The following is a 24454-nucleotide window of genomic DNA, read 5'->3' as shown; positions in this document are numbered from 1 at the left end:
TGAACACATGAATTGTATGGAATTGTGTAATAGGATGCTTATGTGAAATGAATTTTGCTTTGTATACTTGGTATGCTGAATAGTGTTGATGGGAAACATGAATTTCCTATTTTAGAAGTTTTTAATTTGCAAAACATGTGTGAAATTTTATGGTTGAATTCATGATTAGAAGCATGAAGCATTCATGAATCCATTGGGAGAGGAAAATGGGATAAATGTTTTGAAAGCAAAAGAAATGATTTTTGGGAAAATGTTTTGATGGAAAGTTTGCGAAAAACCCAGACGCCTAGGAGGTGCCTAGTGGTCCGTGGTGTTAATGATGTTTTGAAAAGTGTTGTGAAAACCGGACGCCTAGGAGGCGCCTAGTGGTCCATGGTATTAATGTAATCTATAGGGAGGTTGAGCTACTTTTGCCCAGACGACGCCATGGAGGTGCCATGTGGTCGGGGATTGCTAGCCAACCCTCTCCTCGTGACGCCATAGAGGTGCTATAGGTCGGATTGCATTAACGATTTGATGCGATGAAATGGTTTTGTTTGGAAATGGGGAGCGACATGAGTATGGCATTGCACTTCATTGGCATACATGGTATAATTGTGACTTGGATGACAATTGTGTTTATAATGAATGTTGTGGTTATGGATTTCATCCCCGGAGTTGTATGATCCCATTCACTTGTTTTCTATTCTATTCGTGGATTCACGGGGTCACAAGAGGTGTGTCTTAGGCACTGCCTACTGAGCAATTTGCTCACTCCTTAATTGTTAACATTTTTAAGGTCATGGGAGGAGGGTGGTGGATGACATTCCTCCACAAGCATGAGGAGGAACTTGAAAAGTGTTTTGCAACTATTTTGTAGGTATTAGCCATTTTTTTTGTAAAGTAGTATCTTAAAATGTATTAAATTGTATGGTATGGCCTTGTAACATAACCATGTGCTTAAACCCCTGTTAATGTAAATTTGGAACAAAAGTGTAAAAGCTTTGTAATTAATTTTTATTTGAATGAAAAAAAAATAATGTGGAGATTTATTAAATTGTTGATACAAGAGACCATGGCAAGTAGATCATTATTTTACATTGTGTTGGGACAGGTTTTGAACTTGGATTAAGGTTTTAAGTGCACAAGATCATGTTTTCAGGCTTCCGGGGCATTTATTTTTAGTCTCCGGACTTTAGGAACCGGTACCATATCCGGGAACTGGTTCAAGGGTGTTTTTGGTTCGCATTATGACATTTTGTCCATGTGGAACCGGTAGCAAGATTGGAAACCGGTAGCAAGATTGGAAACCGGTAGCAACTCTCCAGTGTATATTTTTGCCTTCACAGTTTTATCAGCTTCGATCGCCAAACTTCGGACGGTCATAACTCTTTTGTTCGGAACCCAAATTTCTTGAGCCCATTTTCAAGGATTTTTAGTAAGCTTTCCAATAAGACTAACCTCATCTTCAAATTCCATTTATGTAGAGAGTTATGGTCATTTTAGTGGGACAGTGTCAGAATTTTCCATGAACCGGGCAAGGGTACTTTTGGGAACCACATACAACGACCGTAGAACCTCTTCAAGTGTCATGGAATGGTTAAGAATGATTATTTTAAACCTTATTTGACTAGTTTAAGGGTGGATTACTCTCTGATATTGTAAAATGACCGTTTTACCTTTAGTGTGTTCTCGGGTTTGGTTAAGGACCCGGTTAGCGATCCGAACCCCCGGTTTGGGTCGTTACAAAATGCTCTCAGAGCTTTAGGTTCGAAAACCTAAGGACGATGGGTAGGGTTGACCTAAGTAGGACTTGAGCTGATTTAGATGCATTGCATGTTAAAGTGTTTATCGCTTTTAGAAGCATGTTTATTTGTTACTTGGTTACGTAACTTACCTGTTTACAAATTTTGAAGTTATGCCTAATTTCTAAGTGCTTACATGATTAAATGCTAAGATTTGTATTACATGGCCATGCATGTGAAGTAGTTATATAATTGAACTATGAAAATGAAATGTGAGAGTAAATGAAAGCATGTTGATTGTTATAAGATGACAAGTAATGGGGAGTATGGTGACGAAAAGTGGTAGGCACGGTGTGTGTAGTTCTAATTTAAATGTTAAAGTAGCAATTATTGAGCACGGGTTATGCAAGTATGTATTATATGAGATGATGATGAAGAGATGATAAGGATGAACGGGATATTTAATTTCACATAATAATTTAATGGATTTATTGTTTAAACTTATGTGATAGGACACGGTTGTGTCAAGGGTTGTGCTTCGGTTATTGTGTATATATATGAGTATGTCTTGTGTATATACCTATATTCTTATATATATATGTGGTTGAGCATGGGATGATTGTGTGAGTTTTGACCTGAGTAGGCAAGGAGCTCGGTTGCTCCAGGGTTGTTTGGATACCAGTTCTTTTCGAACGAATTGCTTGGTCTTTTAACTTATCGATTGAGCTATCCAGTGTGGGGTCCTCCTGATTTTCTTGTTACATTTGTGTGGTATTTAGAGTACGACTTTAGAATGGATTCATATTTCATGGCACGGTGGCTGTGTTGTATGTGAGTTTCATGCATTGGTGCATGGGTTTCTTGTGAGCGCGGAGGTTAGGTGCGTGAGTGAAGGTTTTGTGGGAGAAAGGTATGACCTTAGGGGATTGGTGCTTGTGACTTGGGTCATGGTTTGGTACGAAGGTTATTTTTGAACTAGTCGTGGTAGGTGTGACAGAGGTTGTTGAGTTACGAATGTAGTTTATGAGTTGTAGATGCATATTGCGGGTATCCTGGTATGGTCTAAGGAGCGTGTTGTGGTTAATTGACTCTTGGTGAGTTGATTTCATAGCTCGGTGGATAAGTTGGGTTGTAGGTTGTATCGGTTGTCGAGAGAGCCTTGAGGTGGTGTATGGTGGTTAGTTTTGGCTGTGTAGTGCAGGGTTACACGATAGGGCAAGTTGTATAAGGTCATTGAAGTGCTCGATCGTTTACGGATAAAGTGATTGATGGTGGGTACTGTGTTACCAAATGGACTAGGTATTGGAAATTGAAAGTTGTGCACTGGAGTTGGATTTTATGTTGTGTTTGAGGTATCAGGAGATTGTGCTTGGTGTTCGAGGATTCGAAAAGGTAGACTAATGATTAGAATGGTGGGGACGAGATTTTGTGGGTTCAGTTGTTAGCCCTATTTGACTTTTGTCGGGGCCAAGGATGTTTTGAGGAACGGGAATGATGAGAAGTAATAATGTTGAACTTAGGGTATGAAATTTTATTGTTAGGCACGTAGATTGTCTTAGGATGAGTGGTTTAAGTGGTTGGTTAAGTATTAATGCTTGATTGCATAGTTGGTGGTTTTGAGGAGACTGTTGGGTGTTGAGCATTCTGAGTTTGTGCTTATTTTGTTTTGGGGATTTGTCGGCATCGCATTGCCGTATGGATGTTTTTTTTTCTAGTGGTAAATAGTGGTCGTTGTCGGTAGTATCAAAAGTAATGCTGATTCTTGGTGGTATTATCTTAAGGATGTATAAGGAAGAATCCTTTAGTAGTGGTTTGATGGTCCGGTGGGATGATAGGTTTTTGAACTGTTGTTGGAATCCGGTGGGATGATAGGTTTTTGAACTGTTGTTGGAATGAGTGGCAGTAGAGATGTTATGGTGTTATGGTGTAGCGTTTAGTACTGATGAGCGGAATGGTTTAAGATATGATCCAAGGGTGGATTAGAGCTTACAAGTTGTTTGTTGTGTGTTGTTAGATAGGTGATGGGATTGTGCACTAGTTGAGGCGATTGTGGACGGTTTAGTCATTAGAGTCAGTAAGGACAATGTAGCCGGTTAGGCACTATTTCTTTTGACGAGTCAGTGGGTTGTAGTGACTGTGGTCACGGGTCTTGGAGCGTGGCTATTGAGGCAGTGTCGCCTGGGTAGGTAGAGATATAATGGACGGTGAAGTGTTTTTTTATGACATAGAGGTTGTTGGTTGGGAGTGACTGAATCTAGGCAAAATGGGATGTGGTGTCCGAAGGCTGTGATTGTTTTTAGTGTTGGTATGTTGTGTGTATTGATGCTTTTGTCCATGGTTGTTGTAATACCCCGTAATTTTAAAGAATGTATTTAAATTAATTTTGTGTTAGGTTAATTAATTTTATTTATTTGTGCATACTACATTATTTTATTAAATTCATTTAATTGTGCATGTAAATTAATTGTGTATGTTAAAATAGTAAATTCATTCATTTAATTGTGCATGTATTATTTTAATTACTTTTATTTGTTGATTATGTTTAATTAAGCAATATTAGTTAATTAGAGTATTATATTTGTGTTATAAAGTATTATGATGATATAATATATTATTTTGTAATAACAATAATAATAATTATATTAGTTTAATAATAATAATAATAAGAATATAATAATAATAATAATAAAAGTTTATTAATAATAATATTAGTAATAATAATAATAATAGTTATAATAATAATAATAGTATTAAACCAAAGTCATGATGAAATTAGAGATTAGGATAGGATTGCATCAATGGTTATGGTTGGAATTAAAGCCATATAGGTAGGAATATGAGAAATGGGTGAGAAGTTATTATAAATTAGATATTTGTAATATTTATATTATATATTTTGTCTATAAATTAACTAGCTTGCCTTAGAAAAAAAATAAAAGGGAGTTAGAAGCAAAGTATAAATTCTAGAGAGCTATTTTATAAGAGTGAAAGGAAAAGAGAAAGAGAAAGAAGCTTGGACCGGTGTAGGCAATTTTACCCGACTACGCGCAGACCGGCGGATTTATTTTAAATCCAAAAAGGCAAGTTATTATCTACTTTTCCCCTTTGAATTAATAAATTAATTGTTTAGCTTATTTTTATGCATAGAGCCAAGGTTTGGAGGTTAATAAATTATTAATTTTATTTTATTAAATTAATGGAATTTTAATTATATAGGATGGTATATATTTATTTAATGTCCTATGAAATTAATAATGGCTAAAAATAATTAAATAAGACTTTAGGGATTTTTTTAGAATTTTCTAGATTTTTCCGGGCATTTTCTGCAATTTCCGGCGACCTTCCGGCGAGTTTTCCGGTCGCCGGCAGTAGGGGAGACGACCGGAGTGATCCGGTGCGACGCGGCGCACCATAGAAGGGTGTACGCGCGCATCCTGGCCATTAGTGGAGTCTGATTGATCCGGTGCATCGCGGTCCATGATACCGCGGTACACCCGGATCCGTGGACGTTGGATGGAGGAGATGCAGATGAGATGATCCGGTGTGGCGCGCATGTAGGAAGGATGATGCAGCCAACCAACCGGAGAACGCCACGTCAGCAGGAAGCCATCAACGCGCGCGTGGCAGCGCGTGCGCGCGCGTGGGACTCTCCAAACGCGCGTGGGAGCGCGTGTGCGCGCGTGGCTGACGCCAGACGCGCGTGGGAGAGTGGGAAAGCTTGGCGGCGCGTGTGGGGAGCTCTGGGAGGCGCGTGGGGGCGCGTGAAGGGCCTCTGCGGCTGCTGGAAAAGTCCAGAATACCCCTAGGGACTGTTTTGTCATTACCAGGACCTTCACTATACATTTTGGGGCCTCGGGTTGGCATTTTTGGAATTAACGGGACATTATATTATTATTTTATTTCTCGTTAATTATTATAATTGTCCGATTAATATTTCTAAATATTAATTGTATCAGTTAAAGTGCGAATCGCTAGTAAACATATGTAATTGATTTAACGACTATTAATGGTATTATTTTATTAAACTGTAATAACCATTAATGTTAAATTAATTAGTGCGTGGTTTTCTTCATATAAATAACCCATTATATATTATGGAATATTTATACTGTTAATCGTATATAAACCATGATTATTATGCTGTGTGCATTTCAGGGAATAAATGGACTGTTTATTATGTCGCATTTATATTATATGGATGTGTTGCCATATAGAACCATGTGAGCTGACTAATAAGTTTAGACTCATTTATACCTTATGCATTCGTTGCGATAGACAGATGTGTGGCTGTCGGGGTATGTGGTTTAATATTATTGGCATGTGTTGCCTAATTGACATACTCGGTATATTTATTAATATTATTGGCATGTGTTGCCTAAATTGACATTCTCGGTACATTTATTAATATTGTTGGCATGTGTTGCCTAATTTATATGCTCAGTATATTCATCAGTACTTTGCGAGGTGTTATCACTGTGTAGTTCGTTATAGTCTGTGTTGTCAGTACCGTACACCATGTATAATAGCTGATTTCCCGGGTAGGGAAAGGCGACACTTGACCACCTAGTGTGAGTCTAAGTGATCACCGTCTATTCTGGTTGAGGTCATGTTATACATCGGATAGTTCCCGTAGGATGTATACAGATATAGTACTCAACCGATTCATAATGATTAATTTATTTGATTCTCTGATTTGGGTCATAGTAGAGAGGACTTGCTCGTGGGGTTGACCCACCATTGTTGTTATTTCAGGATACGGTCAGTATCCGTTTCAAGGCTGAGGTTAGCAGTGTGGGACCATCATCCGAACTCATCTACTCCTACGATCCAGTGCAGGGTAGAAGTTTTATGTAGTATTTCAGTTTCAGTTTTTATTTACTTTTGACGTTGAACTCTCAGGGTTATATTTAGGGATCCCTGACGTAGGATTTCCAAGTTGTAATGAAGTACTGTATTAAATAAAGGATGGATGGATGTTGTATTATTTAATGTTTCTTTCCTGTCTAAATTCTTTTATTTCCATCATTTTGTATTCCATGCTTGTATATTGCCAATTGTTTTTGATATCCCTCGTTTTTCGTGTATAAGCTTGATCAACTTATGCGTGGAAAATGTGGGGGTGTTACAGTTGGTATCAGAGCATTCCAGGTTCGAGTGTCTTAGGGATCTGTGATTACTATACTTCCGCGTTGTGTATTCTGATAATTAGAGCCTAAGTATTAGGGTTCTTTGTATTCTTTTAGTCGGTCCATTATAATGTACTGACGTTAGATTTTTCTAAATTTAATAGAAGGATGTCTCGGCGTGGGACAAGGAATGCGAATCGTCATCGCAGTATTTCCCCAACTCAAAATGAGAATCAGGAATTTTCTCCTCAAGTTGCTGATATCATTGCACGAGCTGTAGCAGCAGGAGTAGCATCTGCTCTACGAAACCAGCAACCTCCTCCGATAGTACCTGTTCCTGAACCAGTGGCACAGCCAATGTCATGGGACAAAGTTCGTCACTCGTTCATCCGGGGAAATCCACCGACATTTGCGGGGTCCACAGATGTCTTGTTAGCATATCAGTGGAAACAGGAGAGCGAGCGTCATCTTCGGATGGTAATCTGTACCGAAGTGCAGAAACAGATGCTGGCTACGTTTATGCTGATAGGCAATGCATTGCAGTGGTGGGAGTCTATTACTACTGTCGAGGAGAGGACCAGATTGACGTATGCTGAATTTCAGACTCGCTTTGACGACAAGTATTTTCCTATGTCAGTAAGATCAGCGATGAAGACCGAATTTCTGGATCTGCAACAGGAAGAGATGACTGTGGCTGAGTATGAACAGAAGTTCATTAATTTGTCATTATTTGCACCAGAGGAGGTCAATACGGAAGAAAAGAAGCGAGACCGCTTTGTGAAGGGGTTGATATGGCCGATTAAAGTGGTGATCTTAGGTAGTCCGGCATATACTACTTATATCCAGGTGGTTAATGCCGCCTTACAGCACTGCCAGATGAGGAGTGATTACCGGAAGTCCAAGGGAGATAAGCGGACTAACCGAGACTACCAGACAGTGGAGAAAGGAAGCAACAGTGGTGCCAAGTCCAATGATCGGGGCAGATTTCAAGGACATCAACCTTGGAAGAAAAACAAAGGAAACCTAGATGTGCAGAGGGATGGAGTCCCTAATCAGGGTAGACAAGGTGGGATACCTCAGACCGGACAGGAACAGTGGTCGGGAAATCAACAGAGAAGGCAGGCAGGTCCTTTTACGGGACGTTGTTATCACTGTAGAGAGATTGGGCATCCGGCCAAGATGTGTCCCAAAGCTAAGCAGGGACAGTATGGGCAGCCGAGACCTAATCAGCCGTTACCTCTACCGGCCCCACCGATGCCACGTGGGCAAGTTCAGAATTTTCCGGCACTTCCAGCACCACCATTTCCTCCGGGACAACCTCCACAGCAATTGCATCATGGCAGAGTTTATAACTTCATGCCACATAATGCGCAGGCTCCTCAGGCTATTGAGGGTATGTTTTCTATACATGGTAGAACTGCTCGTATACTGTTTGACACTGGTGCATCACATTCTTTTGTGTCTAGATCTTTTGTTATCTTATCTGGTATGACGACTCAGTTATGTGACCAACCTCTTAATATTTATACACCATTGGGAGTTGGCGCAATTTTACGAGAGTATAGCGGTGATATCCTTATAGATATGGGCCGGCTTCGATTTCTTGCAAATTTGTTAGTGTTAGATATGCATTCGTATGATGTTATACTTGGGATGGACTGGTTATCTCAGTACCATGCTCAGGTTAACTGTTACGAAAAGTCTATTGTATTTTCTATACCAGGACAGGAGATGTATCTTCTTGTTGTACCACAACCTGATAGAGGGCCTAGCACTTATTTATTCGTTCTTGAGGAGGACTCACAGGAAGCGACTGCGGTATCTCTTGACAGCATCCCGGTAGTACAGGAATTCCAGGATGTATTCCAGGAAATTCCAGGCTTGCCACCGAGTCGAGAGATAGACTTCGTTATTGATTTAGCTCCAGGCACTACGCCTATTGCTAAGGTACCGTACAGAATGGCACCAGTGGAGATGCGAGAGTTGAAAGATCAAATTCAACAGTTGCTCAGCCAGGGATTTATTCGCAGGAGTACTTCACCATGGGGAGCACCAGTACTGTTTGTAAAGAAGAAGGATGGATCTCTTCGTCTTTGTATTGATTACAGAGAACTGAACAAGGTCACTATTCGCAACAAGTACCCGTTGCCCAGAATTGATGACCTGTTTGATCAGTTGAAGGGAGCTACTTACTTTTCAAAGATCGATTTGAGGTCTGGTTATCATCAGCTACGAGTCAGAGAACAAGATGTTCCAAAGACAGCATTTCTCACGAGGTACGGATCTTATGAGTTTCGTGTTATGCCTTTCGGTTTGACGAACGCTCCAGCTGTCTTTATGGACTTGATGAATAGAGTATTCAGAGAATACTTAGATCAGTTTGTCATTGTTTTCATTGATGATATTCTGGTTTACTCTAAGTCGGAGAAGGACCATGCCAGACATTTACGCACAGTATTGCAGACACTTCGAGAACATCAGTTGTTTGCGAAGTTTGAGAAGTGTGAATTTTGGCAGAAAGAGGTCAAATTTCTGGGACATGTAGTGTCAGAAGAAGGGTTAGCAGTAGATCCAGCCAAGGTTGCGGCCGTTATGGAGTGGGGACAGCCTACCTCACCGACAGAGATTCGCAGTTTTCTGGGATTGGCGGGGTATTATCGCAGGTTCATCCAAGGATTTTCCAAAATTGCGGGTCCACTTACTCATCTGACTAAGAAGAATGTACCATTTGTATGGGATGATTCTTGTCAGACTGCTTTTGCTGAATTGAAGAGTAAGTTAACTTCTGCACCTGTCTTAGCCACACCTCAGAGTGGAATCGAGTATTTAGTATTTACCGACGCTTCTCTGAAGGGTTTGGGTTGTGTGTTGATGCAAGACGAGCGACCAGTTTCTTATGGGTCTAGGAAGCTTAAGCCTCATGAGCTTAATTACCCGACTCACGACCTAGAGCTCGCCGCAGTGGTTTTTGCCTTGCGTATTTGGAGACATTATCTTTTGGGGGAGACTTTTCGATTGTTTAGCGATCATAAGAGTCTACAGTATTTGTTCACACAGAGGGAACTGAATATGAGACAACGCAGATGGTTGGAATTCGTGAAAGACTATCACTTCTCTATTCAGTATCATCCAGGGAAGGCGAATGTTGTAGCAGACGCACTCAGCCGCCGACCCTATGTCAGCCTTTCAGCTTTGTTTACAACAGAGTGGGATGCTTTGAAGACTGTTGATGAGTTAGCAGACGCTTTTATGGCATGTGTGGTAGTAACTCCTTCTATCATTCATCAGGTCATTCAAGCGCAACTCTTAGATCAACAGTGTATTGATCGGGTTTCGGAGTTAGCCTCCGGAGATGTTCCTTTTTATTCTATAGGGACTGATGGAGGATTGAGGTACAAGGGACGTTTAATTGTGCCTTCAGCTGATAATTTGAGAAATGTTGTGATGAGAGAGACACACACTTCTCAGTTCTCTGTACATCCAGGGGGAGACAAGATGTATCAGGACATGAAACGCCAGTTTTGGTGGGCCGGCATGAAAAGAGATATAGCTATCTTTGTCTCTAAATGTAGCACCTGTCAGATGATTAAGATTGATCATCAGAGACCGCCAGGATCGTTACAGCCACTTCCCATACCAGAATGGAAATGGGAAAGTATTTCCATGGACTTTATAGAGGGATTACCTACTTCACAGCATAATCACAACTCTATTTGGGTCATTGTTGATAGATTGACCAAGTCCGCTCACTTTCTGCCTGTTCGTTCAAACTTTACGTCAGAACAGTATGCTAAGCTGTATATTGCAGAAATGGTGAAACTTCATGGAGTACCATTGTCCATCGTATCAGATAGAGATCCGAAGTTTATATCGGGATTTTGGAGGAGCTTTCAGCAGGCTTTGGGTACAGAACTATATCTTAGCACTGCTTATCATCCTCAAACAGATGGACAGACTGAGCGAGTTAATCAGATTTTAGAAGACATGTTGCGGGCATGTGTTCTTGATTTTAAGGGCAATTGGGAGGAATATTTGCCGCTTTCAGAGTTTGCGTATAACAATAGTTATCAGAAAACTATTGGTATGGCACCATTTGAGGCTTTGTACGGTAGACCGTGTAGGTCTCCTGTCTGTTGGCTTGGAGTTGGTGAGAACAGCTTTTTGGGTCCTGAATTTATTAAGGACACGTCAGAAAAGATCGCTATCATTAGGGATCGGATGCGTACAGCTCAAAGCAGACAGAAAAGTTATGCTGACCGTCGAACTCGTGCTTTGGAGTTTAAGGTTGGTGATCAGGTTTTGCTTAAGGTTTCTCCTATGAAGGGAGTAATGCGGTTTGGGTCAAAGGGTAAGTTATCGCCTCGTTTTGTGGGTCCTTTTATGATTACAGATCGGATTGGGGCAGTAGCTTATCGTCTGGCTCTACCAGATAATCTTCATAGGGTACATAATGTTTTTCATGTATCTATGCTGCGAAAATTTCTACGGGATGAAGATCGATACCAACACATTGATGTGGGTGAGATTGAGTTGCAACCCGATGCAACCTATTTGGAACAACCTTACTGTATTCTCGATCGTAGGAATCAGATACTGCGCACGAAGACTATTCCATTAGTACGTGTACAGTGGAGTCATCATAGTGCTACAGAGTCTACTTGGGAACGGGAAGATATTATCCGTGCCAAGTATCCAGAACTTTTTAAGACAGGTATGTAGTGAATTTCGGGGACGAAATTCCTTTATTAGGGGGGGAGAATGTAATACCCCGTAATTTTAAAGAATGTATTTAAATTAATTTTGTGTTAGGTTAATTAATTTTATTTATTTGTGCATACTACATTATTTTATTAAATTCATTTAATTGTGCATGTAAATTAATTGTGTATGTTAAAATAGTAAATTCATTCATTTAATTGTGCATGTATTATTTTAATTACTTTTATTTGTTGATTATGTTTAATTAAGCAATATTAGTTAATTAGAGTATTATATTTGTGTTATAAAGTATTATGATGATATAATATATTATTTTGTAATAACAATAATAATAATTATATTAGTTTAATAATAATAATAATAAGAATATAATAATAATAATAATAAAAGTTTATTAATAATAATATTAGTAATAATAATAATAATAGTTATAATAATAATAATAGTATTAAACCAAAGTCATGATGAAATTAGAGATTAGGATAGGATTGCATCAATGGTTATGGTTGGAATTAAAGCCATATAGGTAGGAATATGAGAAATGGGTGAGAAGTTATTATAAATTAGATATTTGTAATATTTATATTATATATTTTGTCTATAAATTAACTAGCTTGCCTTAGAAAAAAAATAAAAGGGAGTTAGAAGCAAAGTATAAATTCTAGAGAGCTATTTTATAAGAGTGAAAGGAAAAGAGAAAGAGAAAGAAGCTTGGACCGGTGTAGGCAATTTTACCCGACTACGCGCAGACCGGCGGATTTATTTTAAATCCAAAAAGGCAAGTTATTATCTACTTTTCCCCTTTGAATTAATAAATTAATTGTTTAGCTTATTTTTATGCATAGAGCCAAGGTTTGGAGGTTAATAAATTATTAATTTTATTTTATTAAATTAATGGAATTTTAATTATATAGGATGGTATATATTTATTTAATGTCCTATGAAATTAATAATGGCTAAAAATAATTAAATAAGACTTTAGGGATTTTTTTAGAATTTTCTAGATTTTTCCGGGCATTTTCTGCAATTTCCGGCGACCTTCCGGCGAGTTTTCCGGTCGCCGGCAGTAGGGGAGACGACCGGAGTGATCCGGTGCGACGCGGCGCACCATAGAAGGGTGTACGCGCGCATCCTGGCCATTAGTGGAGTCTGATTGATCCGGTGCATCGCGGTCCATGATACCGCGGTACACCCGGATCCGTGGACGTTGGATGGAGGAGATGCAGATGAGATGATCCGGTGTGGCGCGCATGTAGGAAGGATGATGCAGCCAACCAACCGGAGAACGCCACGTCAGCAGGAAGCCATCAACGCGCGCGTGGCAGCGCGTGCGCGCGCGTGGGACTCTCCAAACGCGCGTGGGAGCGCGTGTGCGCGCGTGGCTGACGCCAGACGCGCGTGGGAGAGTGGGAAAGCTTGGCGGCGCGTGTGGGGAGCTCTGGGAGGCGCGTGGGGGCGCGTGAAGGGCCTCTGCGGCTGCTGGAAAAGTCCAGAATACCCCTAGGGACTGTTTTGTCATTACCAGGACCTTCACTATACATTTTGGGGCCTCGGGTTGGCATTTTTGGAATTAACGGGACATTATATTATTATTTTATTTCTCGTTAATTATTATAATTGTCCGATTAATATTTCTAAATATTAATTGTATCAGTTAAAGTGCGAATCGCTAGTAAACATATGTAATTGATTTAACGACTATTAATGGTATTATTTTATTAAACTGTAATAACCATTAATGTTAAATTAATTAGTGCGTGGTTTTCTTCATATAAATAACCCATTATATATTATGGAATATTTATACTGTTAATCGTATATAAACCATGATTATTATGCTGTGTGCATTTCAGGGAATAAATGGACTGTTTATTATGTCGCATTTATATTATATGGATGTGTTGCCATATAGAACCATGTGAGCTGACTAATAAGTTTAGACTCATTTATACCTTATGCATTCGTTGCGATAGACAGATGTGTGGCTGTCGGGGTATGTGGTTTAATATTATTGGCATGTGTTGCCTAATTGACATACTCGGTATATTTATTAATATTATTGGCATGTGTTGCCTAAATTGACATTCTCGGTACATTTATTAATATTGTTGGCATGTGTTGCCTAATTTATATGCTCAGTATATTCATCAGTACTTTGCGAGGTGTTATCACTGTGTAGTTCGTTATAGTCTGTGTTGTCAGTACCGTACACCATGTATAATAGCTGATTTCCCGGGTAGGGAAAGGCGACACTTGACCACCTAGTGTGAGTCTAAGTGATCACCGTCTATTCTGGTTGAGGTCATGTTATACATCGGATAGTTCCCGTAGGATGTATACAGATATAGTACTCAACCGATTCATAATGATTAATTTATTTGATTCTCTGATTTGGGTCATAGTAGAGAGGACTTGCTCGTGGGGTTGACCCACCATTGTTGTTATTTCAGGATACGGTCAGTATCCGTTTCAAGGCTGAGGTTAGCAGTGTGGGACCATCATCCGAACTCATCTACTCCTACGATCCAGTGCAGGGTAGAAGTTTTATGTAGTATTTCAGTTTCAGTTTTTATTTACTTTTGACGTTGAACTCTCAGGGTTATATTTAGGGATCCCTGACGTAGGATTTCCAAGTTGTAATGAAGTACTGTATTAAATAAAGGATGGATGGATGTTGTATTATTTAATGTTTCTTTCCTGTCTAAATTCTTTTATTTCCATCATTTTGTATTCCATGCTTGTATATTGCCAATTGTTTTTGATATCCCTCGTTTTTCGTGTATAAGCTTGATCAACTTATGCGTGGAAAATGTGGGGGTGTTACAGTTGTGTTGTGAGTTGTATCTTAGTACTTGACGAATGGGTGGTGTGGATTTGATTGGTTTTGATTAGCAGAGGTATCACGGTGTATCGTAAGCGAGGTTCCTGTGTTGATAGAGTGTGACGGTCCGTTAGTGGCGAGGTCGCCTAGAATCGAGGTCGCAATCTCTTATGTGTTTTCAATTGGTTCTTCTCCTTGTGTGTAAGGAGTTCATTTCATCTCAGGTGAGATTGGGTGTCCATGGTTGGATGATTGGTGAGTAGCATATGATAGGATGTTTGGTTCATTGAGGTGCGAGTTGTCAGCCTCTTGTGAGAGCGGGGTCGTTACTCTTTCCGTTTGTTCTAGTCTGGCAGGGGCGTCGTTTGTCGTAAGCCTTGTCCTCCCTTTAGGAGTTGTGTGTGTCCGTGGGCAGACGAACTTGTGTGTGGGTTGTTGTGCTGTAGAGTTCACCGGTGAAGGTTTGGTTGAATGGGTCGACTCACTCCCTAGGAGGGAAGTGGAATCTTTAGTTTTGTGGTGCTTGTTTTGAGAGTGTTCTTGACAGGTGGTGTGTGAGGCACAAGTTACCGATTAGGGATGGTATGTTTCCGCTGTTTGGTACTAACAGTGATGGCTAGGGGATGAATCGTGAACTGTGAGTTTAAGGATGATTAGGTGATGTGATGTGAGTCATGTACTCAGGGGTTTTTATTGATGTCTGGTTTGAGCAGTGTCTTTAGGATAAGTGTTGGTATTGTTTGAGTGCTGAGTAGCTAGAAAATGAATGTGTGATTTTATTGAGAAATAATAGGAACGATTGACTTTGGTTTTGAGGTTTCAGACAAGAGACGGTCACATTGTGCGTTTTGAAGAAATAAGAATTGAATGGAATGATGTTATGATGTTGACTACCTGTTTTAGGTAATATGAGGTAACTGGAAAGCTTTTAGGTTGATTGATGATTGTGGTAGTGGCGTTGTGTTACTTTTAGCTTGTTATGATTAAGATATGATTGGGATTTTAAAGTATATATGTGACTATATAGCCGTTGTGATTGCGTAGAGCGATGGATTGATAAGAGAGTGGATCTCGTGGTTGTTTTGTGGACTGTGTGAGACTATGTTTGAGGTTTGGACCTGAGGATAGGAACGACGTCTTTGTTGAGATTGGATCGATGACGAGAATGGCCTAGCCAATCATTTCTCCTAAGTCAGTCCATCTTTAGTACAATGTCGGGTCAAAGGTATATGATTGTTTTGGTTTGTCAGGAACAGTGAGAGCATAGAATTGTGGGTTGTGTTGGTGTGACAGTATGGATTCGGATGGTTTGTCTCGGGTGACGAGGTGTGCTAGTGACTTTGGTACAGGATGATCTATTTTATTATTCTGGTGACTTTTGATTATATAGCCGTTGGGGGATCTATTGCTTTGTCCTTTTGATGTTGTCTAGTATGATGATTGTCGTATGGTCTGATGGTGTAGCTGTGTGCTAGATGGCGAGTAACAATTTGACAAGGACATGTAGATTTGAATTTGAGCTTAATTGTGAGATGAACGGGGTTCCTTAGTTGGGGTTTTGTGTGTCCTTTAAAGGATGAGTTGAGATAGGATGTTGTCATGTTCGGGGGGTTTTGTCACCGTTTTTTTTCGGGCTTCGGAGTCTTGTGCAGCGGTGTAGAGGGCACCAGTGTTGGTTTTAAGTCGAGTATAGAATTTAGCGGGTTTTGTGTATGATGTTGTGAGTGATGAGTACCCTCATAGGGTGGTAAGCATTGGGTTTTTCTGACGACAATGTGTAATTGCCTATTGGCATCGGGTGTCAAAGACAATAAGGTTGTTGAGTTCTTAGTCTTGTGGTCTTGTGAGGTGTTTCTCGAGAAGGTGTGTGGTTGTGGACCTCGTTTTTTAAGGAGGGTAGATTTCGAGGACGAAATCTTTTAAGGAGGGTAGATTGTGAAGTTTCTCATTTTTCCATTTTCATGAGTTTTTTGAATTTTTTGAATTTATTTAATTTAAGTACCTCGTTTTGCATGTCATGCGGGCGCCGAAGGGCATTTTAGTCATTTTCTTGAGCCGAGGGTTCTAGAGGTGTATTTTTAATCACTTTAGGTCAATTAGAAGCGATGGTATTATTTTTAGAATTTTTGGAAGTCGGGACGATTTTCAGACTCGGGAACTTCTCCCGGTTTTCTTATTTTAAGTAAGGGGCATTGTAGTCATTTCACATGCGTATACATATATTTGTATCTATATATTAGAGGTAGATATTTTATAGGACAGGGTTGGCATTATGAGGGAAGAATGAGGGCTTGTTGGTAACTTTGCATAAAGTTGGTAACCACAAAATAGTGACACTTGGCACAACCTTGGCCATGGAAGATGCAATACCATCTTTTCACCTCTTTCTCCTTCTCATTCGGGCACCCTTCTTCTCACTCTGTCACTTTCTCTATATTCCTACACAAGCACCCATTTATGCCTTCTAAGGAAAAGCTTTGATTTAGAGAGTTTAAGGTGGGATTTTGAGGGAGATGAGGAAGGGAAGATGGAGAGTTTGGCATGGGCTTCAAGTTGAGACCAATATTGCTAGGGTTTTGAATGATTTCGAAATTTTGGGGACCTTAGGGCTTGTTTGGCTAGCTTCAATGAGGTAATGGTTTCTAATCCATAATCTCTTGGATTTTTGTGAGTCAATCCCTTATAATTTGTGTTATTACAAGATTAATTTGTGTATATTTCATGCAAACTTTGCTATGTATCGTATATGAGATGTAATTACATGCTAAGTTGATATGTGATGAAGAACTATGTTCAAATGATGATGTTTTCATGTCTATTATGTTATAAGTGATGAATTTTGTGACTAGAAGGCATGAGATATATTTCTAGAATTATTCTTTTGAATTAAAGCATGTAATTATGTGAATTAATTGATGTTGTATGAGAAAGCATGTTAAATGGTGAATTTCTATGCCTATTGTGTTGGATTTGCTAAATTTTCAACATAGACATGTTGGTTATTATTAGAAATTTCCTATAATGCTTGCTATATTGTGAACACATGAATTGTATGGAATTGTGTAATAGTATGCTTATATGAAATGAATTATGCTTTGTATACTTGGTATGCTGAATAGTGTTGATGGGAAACATGAATTTCCTATTTTAGAAGTTTTTCATTTGCAAAGCATGTGTGAAATTCTATGGTTAAATTCAAGATTAGGAGCATGAAGCATTCATGCATCAATTGGGAGAGAAAAATGGGATAAATGATTTGAAAGCAAAAGAAATGATTTTTGGGAAAATGTTTTGATGGAAAGTTTGCGAAGAACCCGAACGCTTAGGAGGTTCCTTGTGGTCCGTGGTGTTAATGATGTTTTGAAAAGTGTTGTGAAAACCGGACACCTAGGAGGCATCTAGTGGTCCGTGGTATTAATGTAATCTAAAGGGAGGTTGAGCTACCTATGCCCAGACGATGCCATGGAGGTGTCATGTGGTCGGGGATTGCTAGCCAACCCTCTCCTCATGACGCCATAGAGGTGCTATAGGTCGGGTTGCATTAACGATTTGATGCGATGAAATGGTTTTGTTTGGAAATGGGGAGCGACATGAGCATGGCATTGCACTTCATTGGCATACATGGTGTATTTGTGACTTGGATGACAATTGTGTTTATAATGAATGTCGTGTTTATGGTTTTCATCCCAGGAGTTGTATGATCCCATTCACTTGTTTTCTATTCTATACGTGGATTCACGGGGTCACAAGAGGTGTGTCTTAGGCACTACCCACTGAGCAATTTGCTTACCCCTTTATTATTAATATTTTTCTAGTCACGGGAAGAGGGTGGTGGATGACATTTCTCCACAAGCATGAGGAGGAACTTGAAAAGTGTTTTACAACTATTTTGTAGGCATGAGCCATTTTTTTGTAAAATAGTATCTTAAAATGTATTAAATTGTATGGTATGGCCTTGTAACATAACCATGTGCTTAGACCCCCATTAATGTAAATTTGGAACAAAAGTGTAAAAGCTTTGTAATTAATTGTTATTTGAATGAAAAAAAATAATGTGGCGATTTATTAAATTGTTGATATAAGGGACCATGGCATGTAGATCATTATTTTGTATTGTGTTGGGACAGGTTTTGAACTTGGATTAAGGTCACCAATGGACCATAGGAGTGCCTAAGTGCATAAGATCATGTTTTCAGGCTTCCAGGGCATTTATTTTTAGTCTCTGGACTTTGGGAACCAGTACCACATCCGGGAACCGTTTCAAGGGTGTTTTTGGTTCGCATTGTGACATTCTGTCCATGTGGAACCGATAGCAAGATTGGGAACCGGTAGCAACTCTCCAGTGTATATTTTTGCCTTCACAGTTTTATCAGCTTTGATCACCAAATTTCGGAAGGTCATAACTCCTTCGTTCGGAACCCAAATAGGGTCATTCTTGAGCCCATTTTTAAGGATTTTTAATAATATTTCCAATGAGACTAACCACATCTTCAAATTCCATTCGTGTAGAGAGTTATGGTTATTTTAGTGGGACAGTGTTAGAATTTTCCATGAACCGGACAAGGGTACTTTTGGGAGACCACATCCTACGACCGTAGAACCTCTTCAACTGTCATGGAATGGTTAAGAATGATTATTTTAAACCTCATTTGACTAGTTTAAGGGTGGATTACTCTCTGATATTATAAAATGACCGTTTTACCCTTAGTGTGTCCTTGGGTTTGGTTAAGGACCTGGTTAGCGATCCGGACCCCCGGTTTGGGTCGTTACACAATCATGTGGCAACATATAAAATTGAGGGTTGTATTAGAGAGCAATTATACAGATCATCGAGAGGAATGGGGTTTAAAGCCGAAAGCTAACGAGTCACGTTAATGGAAACCCAACCTAGCTGACTGGAAATCCCAAGATCTAGGTTCAAAGGGACAACAGAAATTCTGAGTGACTCTCCGGAAGCACTGGGAAGATATAAATCTCCACTCATTTCTATAATAAGCCAGTGTTACCTACACTGATGATTAGGATAAGCTACGTTTTTAATGACTCTTATACCTTGAAAATTCAAGTGGGGTATGGTAGGATACTCTTAATAAGAAGTCACCTATACGAGTGTGAAGTAGGGCCGTTTTATGAGAACTATAAAGGCTAAGTTTTCTAGAGCACTCATGAATACCAGGAGTTGTTCAGGGCCAAAATGAACACAATAATGAGAACTAACTTTGTGAGGAATGGTACTGTGTGTTTGTTATTGTCTTGGTTTACACAAACGGCTGAATAGTTCAAGACATCACATTCACTGGTTAGCCAGTAAATCCGATAGCAATACACTAGGGAAGGTTCAAAGCCAAAAACTACCTATCCTGATGCAATAACTTTCCGACTATACTCTATCTAGTGTCTGCATGATCATCTTTTGCATTTAAGCAACCAATTTTCATTCATGTGGGGGATTGTTGGAAACAACGACATTAAAAAACATAAACTTTGGATGAGATTTGGAATAGATTCCGCTAAGAATTTTTTGCGAATCTCTATCCAACTATTTGTATCCTTTTGAATAATATGTTGATAATTGATTGGAAATGAAGAAAATGATAGATAATTTGATTATCTAACAAGTGATTCTTGCACGCGCGTAGGGGGTGTTCCTGACATGGCATATATATTGTGTATGCTTCAACATCAGAACTGATGAGTGGGTAAGTTGCAAAATCTCTTTATCTATATATTGAAACAATAAATGCAGACCTCTTTTAGTTTGTTTGAATGTGAAAAAGATATAATTAGAACCTATTTGATTGTTGGTTTCTCATACCATTATCTTTCCTTTTCTTTTTTTCTGCTTGAACTTTTCTTTTCCATTAACAAGTTGGTCCATATTGGAAGGAGGGAGGGAGGGATATTTATGCCGTCAATTTGGTCCTATGGAACTTATGTTCTGCCTAGTTCTAATGCCTTGATATCTACATGTTAAAACGTCTCCTCTTTAAAATAAATCTTCCCTCCAGTTTGCAATAGGAGTAACTACAAAATATCTCTTGCTTGGATGTTTCAAGGATGTGCTGAGAAAACCTCCAGTCTTGGAAAATAATTTTAAAAATTAGGTTGCACAAATTAGACAGCATCCAACCAGCACCACTAGCTTTGTGGAGTCAAATCAAGTGATTGTTTATGAGGGGAAATGAAAAATAAGAAGAAAAAAACTGCAGTTTTGCAACTAAACATCAATGTTTCTGCAGATAAACTGGAAGAGGTATCCAGAGTTCCAACTTATTGACCAGTCTCAACCAGGTATGTCTATTACATGGCTCCAATAGTTCTTTTACCCAATTTATGATAGAAATTGTTCAATAATTTATTATTATTATTTTTTATTTTCTGTTCAGGGGAAACCATAAATCATATGAGGTTTAGAAATCCATATGATAAAGGAATTTTGTGTAATATAAAGGAGTTTTTGGCACCATAAGAATAGTACTCAATTATATTTGTCTGTGCCTGTGAGCTTTTACCATTTCACCAAGAGATGGCTCCTCTTAACACACACTGCATCAGGGAAACCAACATTAATTTTTATAGCTCCTTTAAACGTTTTGCTCTGCTAGCCATTTATGATCATCGCCTTCCCAACATTCCAGACCAAGAATATGGCTATATATATTGCATTGGTTTAATGGAAACATGGAATTTGCGGGAAATCCTGCACGTAAGCATTCCGCCAACATCAACCGCAGGGTGGCAAATGAGAGTATTCTGATGGTGCTGGAGGGTTACATTTTCGAAGATTCATAATTTACTAGCTTGGAGCTTACAGTTTAGCTGCACCAGAGGATTTTCCTTCCCATCAAAGATGCAATTCTTAAATCATAGGGGTAAGCTTCCAATTTTACCGAACTTGTAAAATCCTGGCCTTTGTATATATACATCTTCTGTGACTTGCAAGCTCTAAACGAAAAGTGAATGGTAGTATGAATATTGTGTTGCTAACCTGAATACTTTCCGGGGAGCGTAAATAATAGATAATGATCTGTTTAATGTGATATGCTGGTACCTTCAAGTAGTTCCTTTAATCTTACAATTCGGGATTAAATTGAATGAGTTTTAGTTACATTTGAAGGACTAATTCAAGGTGTGGCTTATCGATGTGACAGTGTGCATTTCTCCCACTCCCTTCTTTCCTTGGCATCCTCTCAGAAGAGCCAAAAAGGGAAGATTCAAGCAGATTGAAAGATTTGGTTGGTTGTTTCTAGGGAACCAAACAGCCTGGTTTATAGTTTTCTGATTTTAAGCAATAGGGAAGGCTTTTCCCTTGCTTTTCTTGAGGTAGTGTTAAGCTTCGGAACAAGTTAAAAGAGAATGAAACACTTGCTTATTCAAAAGTAACATGAGTAATTTGATTTGGAATGGAATAAATAAGCATCATTATGATCACAACTTAATTTGGAGGATTTGTTAATGCATTTTAGGGTTTCTCAAAGAAGATATTGATTGGTTATCATAGCAAAATACACTAGGCATTCATTTATTGGATAACAAGTGACACAACAACAAAGGTTTTTCATGTCACCAAACTGAAACTGAGAAACAAAACACAGCACACAACACTCTCTCACACACAAACAGACTATTGGAATCACATTTATTCGTGGATGACTTGTTTAAAGAGAAGGCATTTTTTTAAAGTTAGCCAGAGATGTCAACAGCCTTGACTTCAGGCTTCTTCACTTCCTCCTTGGGCACAGTGACAGTGAGCACACCATTCTCCATGCTGGCTTTCACCTGATCCATCTTTGCACTCTCCGGCAACCGGAACCTCCTGAGGAACTTGCCACTGCTCCTCTCGACGCGGTGCCATTTGTCATTCTTCTCCTCCTGCTCTTTGCTCCTCTCTCCACTTATCTGGAGAATTCTTCCTTCCTCCACCTCAACCTTCACTTCCTCTTTCTTCAACCCCGGAAGATCAGCTTTGAAAATATGAGCTTCCGGGGTTTCTTTCCAATCGATTCTGGTGTTGGCAAACGCAGAGGTTTCGCGTGCTGAAGCAGGAATGTTGGCGACTGAGGAGGTGAAGAAGGGATCCCAAATGTCTAGAGAAGAGAATGGATCGAATACATTGGTTCGAAGGCCCCCAAAGATGCTTGGAACGAGCGACATTTTTGAGGATTTTGAAACTGAAATCAAACAGCAGAGTAGAATTCACGAAAAGATTGGAAGAGAGCTTTCAAGTATTGGATGATGAACTTGAAGGGACATGAATACCTTATTTATAGTCATCAGAAGAGTGGGTTCTGGTTGAAGAGATGAGAGAGAGAGAGAGAGTGTGTGTTCTGGTAGCTTCATGCCCCATCTCTCATAATGCCTTTCACATCATTAATTTGATTGCCCTCTTCCGTAAGCTTCTACCACATTCATCAGCTATATATATATATATGTTCTTTATTTCTTTTTATAAGGTCTTTCAACTGTTACAGTTTGATAAGGTAATTATGGGCCCCACCCTATCTAAGTAAAATCTAGAATAATTTGATAAGGTAATACAATTGTGTGTAATTATGGGCCCACCCTATCTAAGTAAAATCTAGAAGAAAAACAAATGCTAAGGGATTAGAAGAAAATTAGTGGTGGAAAGACAAATATGATAGATGAAAAATGAAAGTTAAAGAAAGTAAAGAGAGATTAAAACGAACGAAAAAAAAACAATTGTTTTTCTCTTTTGCGAGCATTACCTATTCCACCACTCCTACTTTCTCTACTCTTCAAAATTTGAAGTCTTCGTGGTTCGTATTTGTAATGGTTTGATGTATTCAATTCCATTACAAGCAATCATAGGCCCTAAAATATTCCTAACAATAAAGTCATACAAGTTGCAATTTTTTGATAGAACAAAATGGTGAGACATATTCGTATTTTGCATCATATCTGTGTTTTTTTTTTATAAAAAATTTCCTTTCAAGCAAAAATTAGCTGAGTGTTTGTTCCTCTGTATTTAAAATGTCAAAATTCTTATTTACGAAAAAAAAAAAAGAGTCAAAATTCTTGTAAATTATGAAGGACCACGGTTGAGCAAGCTAATTTATATATATATATATATATATATATATATATATATATATATTTTATCCTTATAAAATAAGAGGAGTGAAACTCGAATACGGGCATAGTCACTCGCTAAGCAACCGGCTAATGCTCCCAAGTAATTTTCTAATTGGTCGACCGTCGACATGAAAACAATAATTCTGTGGGTTTTTTATTTTCTTTTTCTAATTGATATTCAATCCATATTTTATCCTTACAAATTAAAAGGAGTGAAACTCGAATACAGGCATAGTCACTCGCTAAACAACCAGGTAATGCTCCCAAGTAATTTTCTAATTGGTCGACATGAAAACAATAATTCTGTGGGCTTTTTATTTTCTTTTTCTAATTGATATTCAATCCCCTATAAGAATTATTTGCACCAAAATGATTCAAACTGTAAACCTGTATTTCTAGGTTATTATAAGAAACTGATTTCTCTTTTCGAAGAGACATAAAGAATTAGGATGGGCAAAGAGAAAAAGTGAAAGGCAAAAAGTTTAAGCAATTACCCCCTTAATGGCTCAAACCCATCCCTCCTATTGTCTTCCATACAACAATACTGAACAATTATTTCACAAAAGTAGTAAAACTTAAATCGAAATAAATTTTGACTAGTCACCTTTACAAAATATAAAATACCAATCAAAATTTGTAAGTCGGAGATAATTCACTTTGGCTATGTTTGAACTAAGGTTACATTGAAATTACTCTATGAATCCAATTCAAAATTCACTGTTTGGATAACTTTAAAATTCAAGTGTTTAAATTCCAATTTCAATTTTATTGTTTGGATAAATCATTAATTTGAGAATTAATTTAAAAATAATAAAATAGTGCGAATACATATGCATATAGTTATGTGTATATAAAATTATGAATAACGCTTAGCTACTTATCGATGAGTAGCTTCACCTTACTCACTCCTTATGTGTTCTAATAACAAAATAACACATCATTTTTAATAACAAAATTAGCAAAATAATAAA

General features: G+C 38.6%; 1 protein-coding gene and 1 pseudogene across 1 annotated transcript; one reads left to right on the top strand and one right to left on the bottom strand.

The window, feature by feature from the left end:
* Positions 1-21450, top strand: part of LOC132271696 (uncharacterized) — a 42699-nt pseudogene extending 21249 nt beyond the window's left edge.
* Positions 21451-21882: 432 nt separating this feature from the next.
* LOC132271695 (18.2 kDa class I heat shock protein-like) lies at positions 21883-22787 on the bottom strand. Its single transcript, XM_059773148.1, has one exon. It carries the CDS (start codon positions 22542-22544, stop codon positions 22074-22076), a length of 471 nt encoding a protein of 156 aa, XP_059629131.1. The 5' UTR covers positions 22545-22787; the 3' UTR covers positions 21883-22073.
* Positions 22788-24454: the final 1667 nt, after the last annotated feature.

This window comes from Cornus florida, unplaced genomic scaffold (genome assembly GCF_030987335.1).
Source record: "Cornus florida cultivar Cherokee Brave unplaced genomic scaffold, ASM3098733v1 CherokeeBrave_3.0.0_Hap2_Chr08, whole genome shotgun sequence".
Lineage (NCBI taxonomy): Eukaryota > Viridiplantae > Streptophyta > Magnoliopsida > Cornales > Cornaceae > Cornus > Cornus florida.
The sequence above is the reverse complement of the archived record's forward strand: the minus strand, read 5'-3'. Positions and strand labels throughout refer to the sequence as shown.

Bases quoted from the DNA above. Each gene is read 5' to 3' on its own strand.
- LOC132271695 (XM_059773148.1), bottom strand. From the start codon at position 22,544: ATGTCGCTCGTTCCAAGCATCTTTGGGGGCCTTCGAACCAATGTATTC.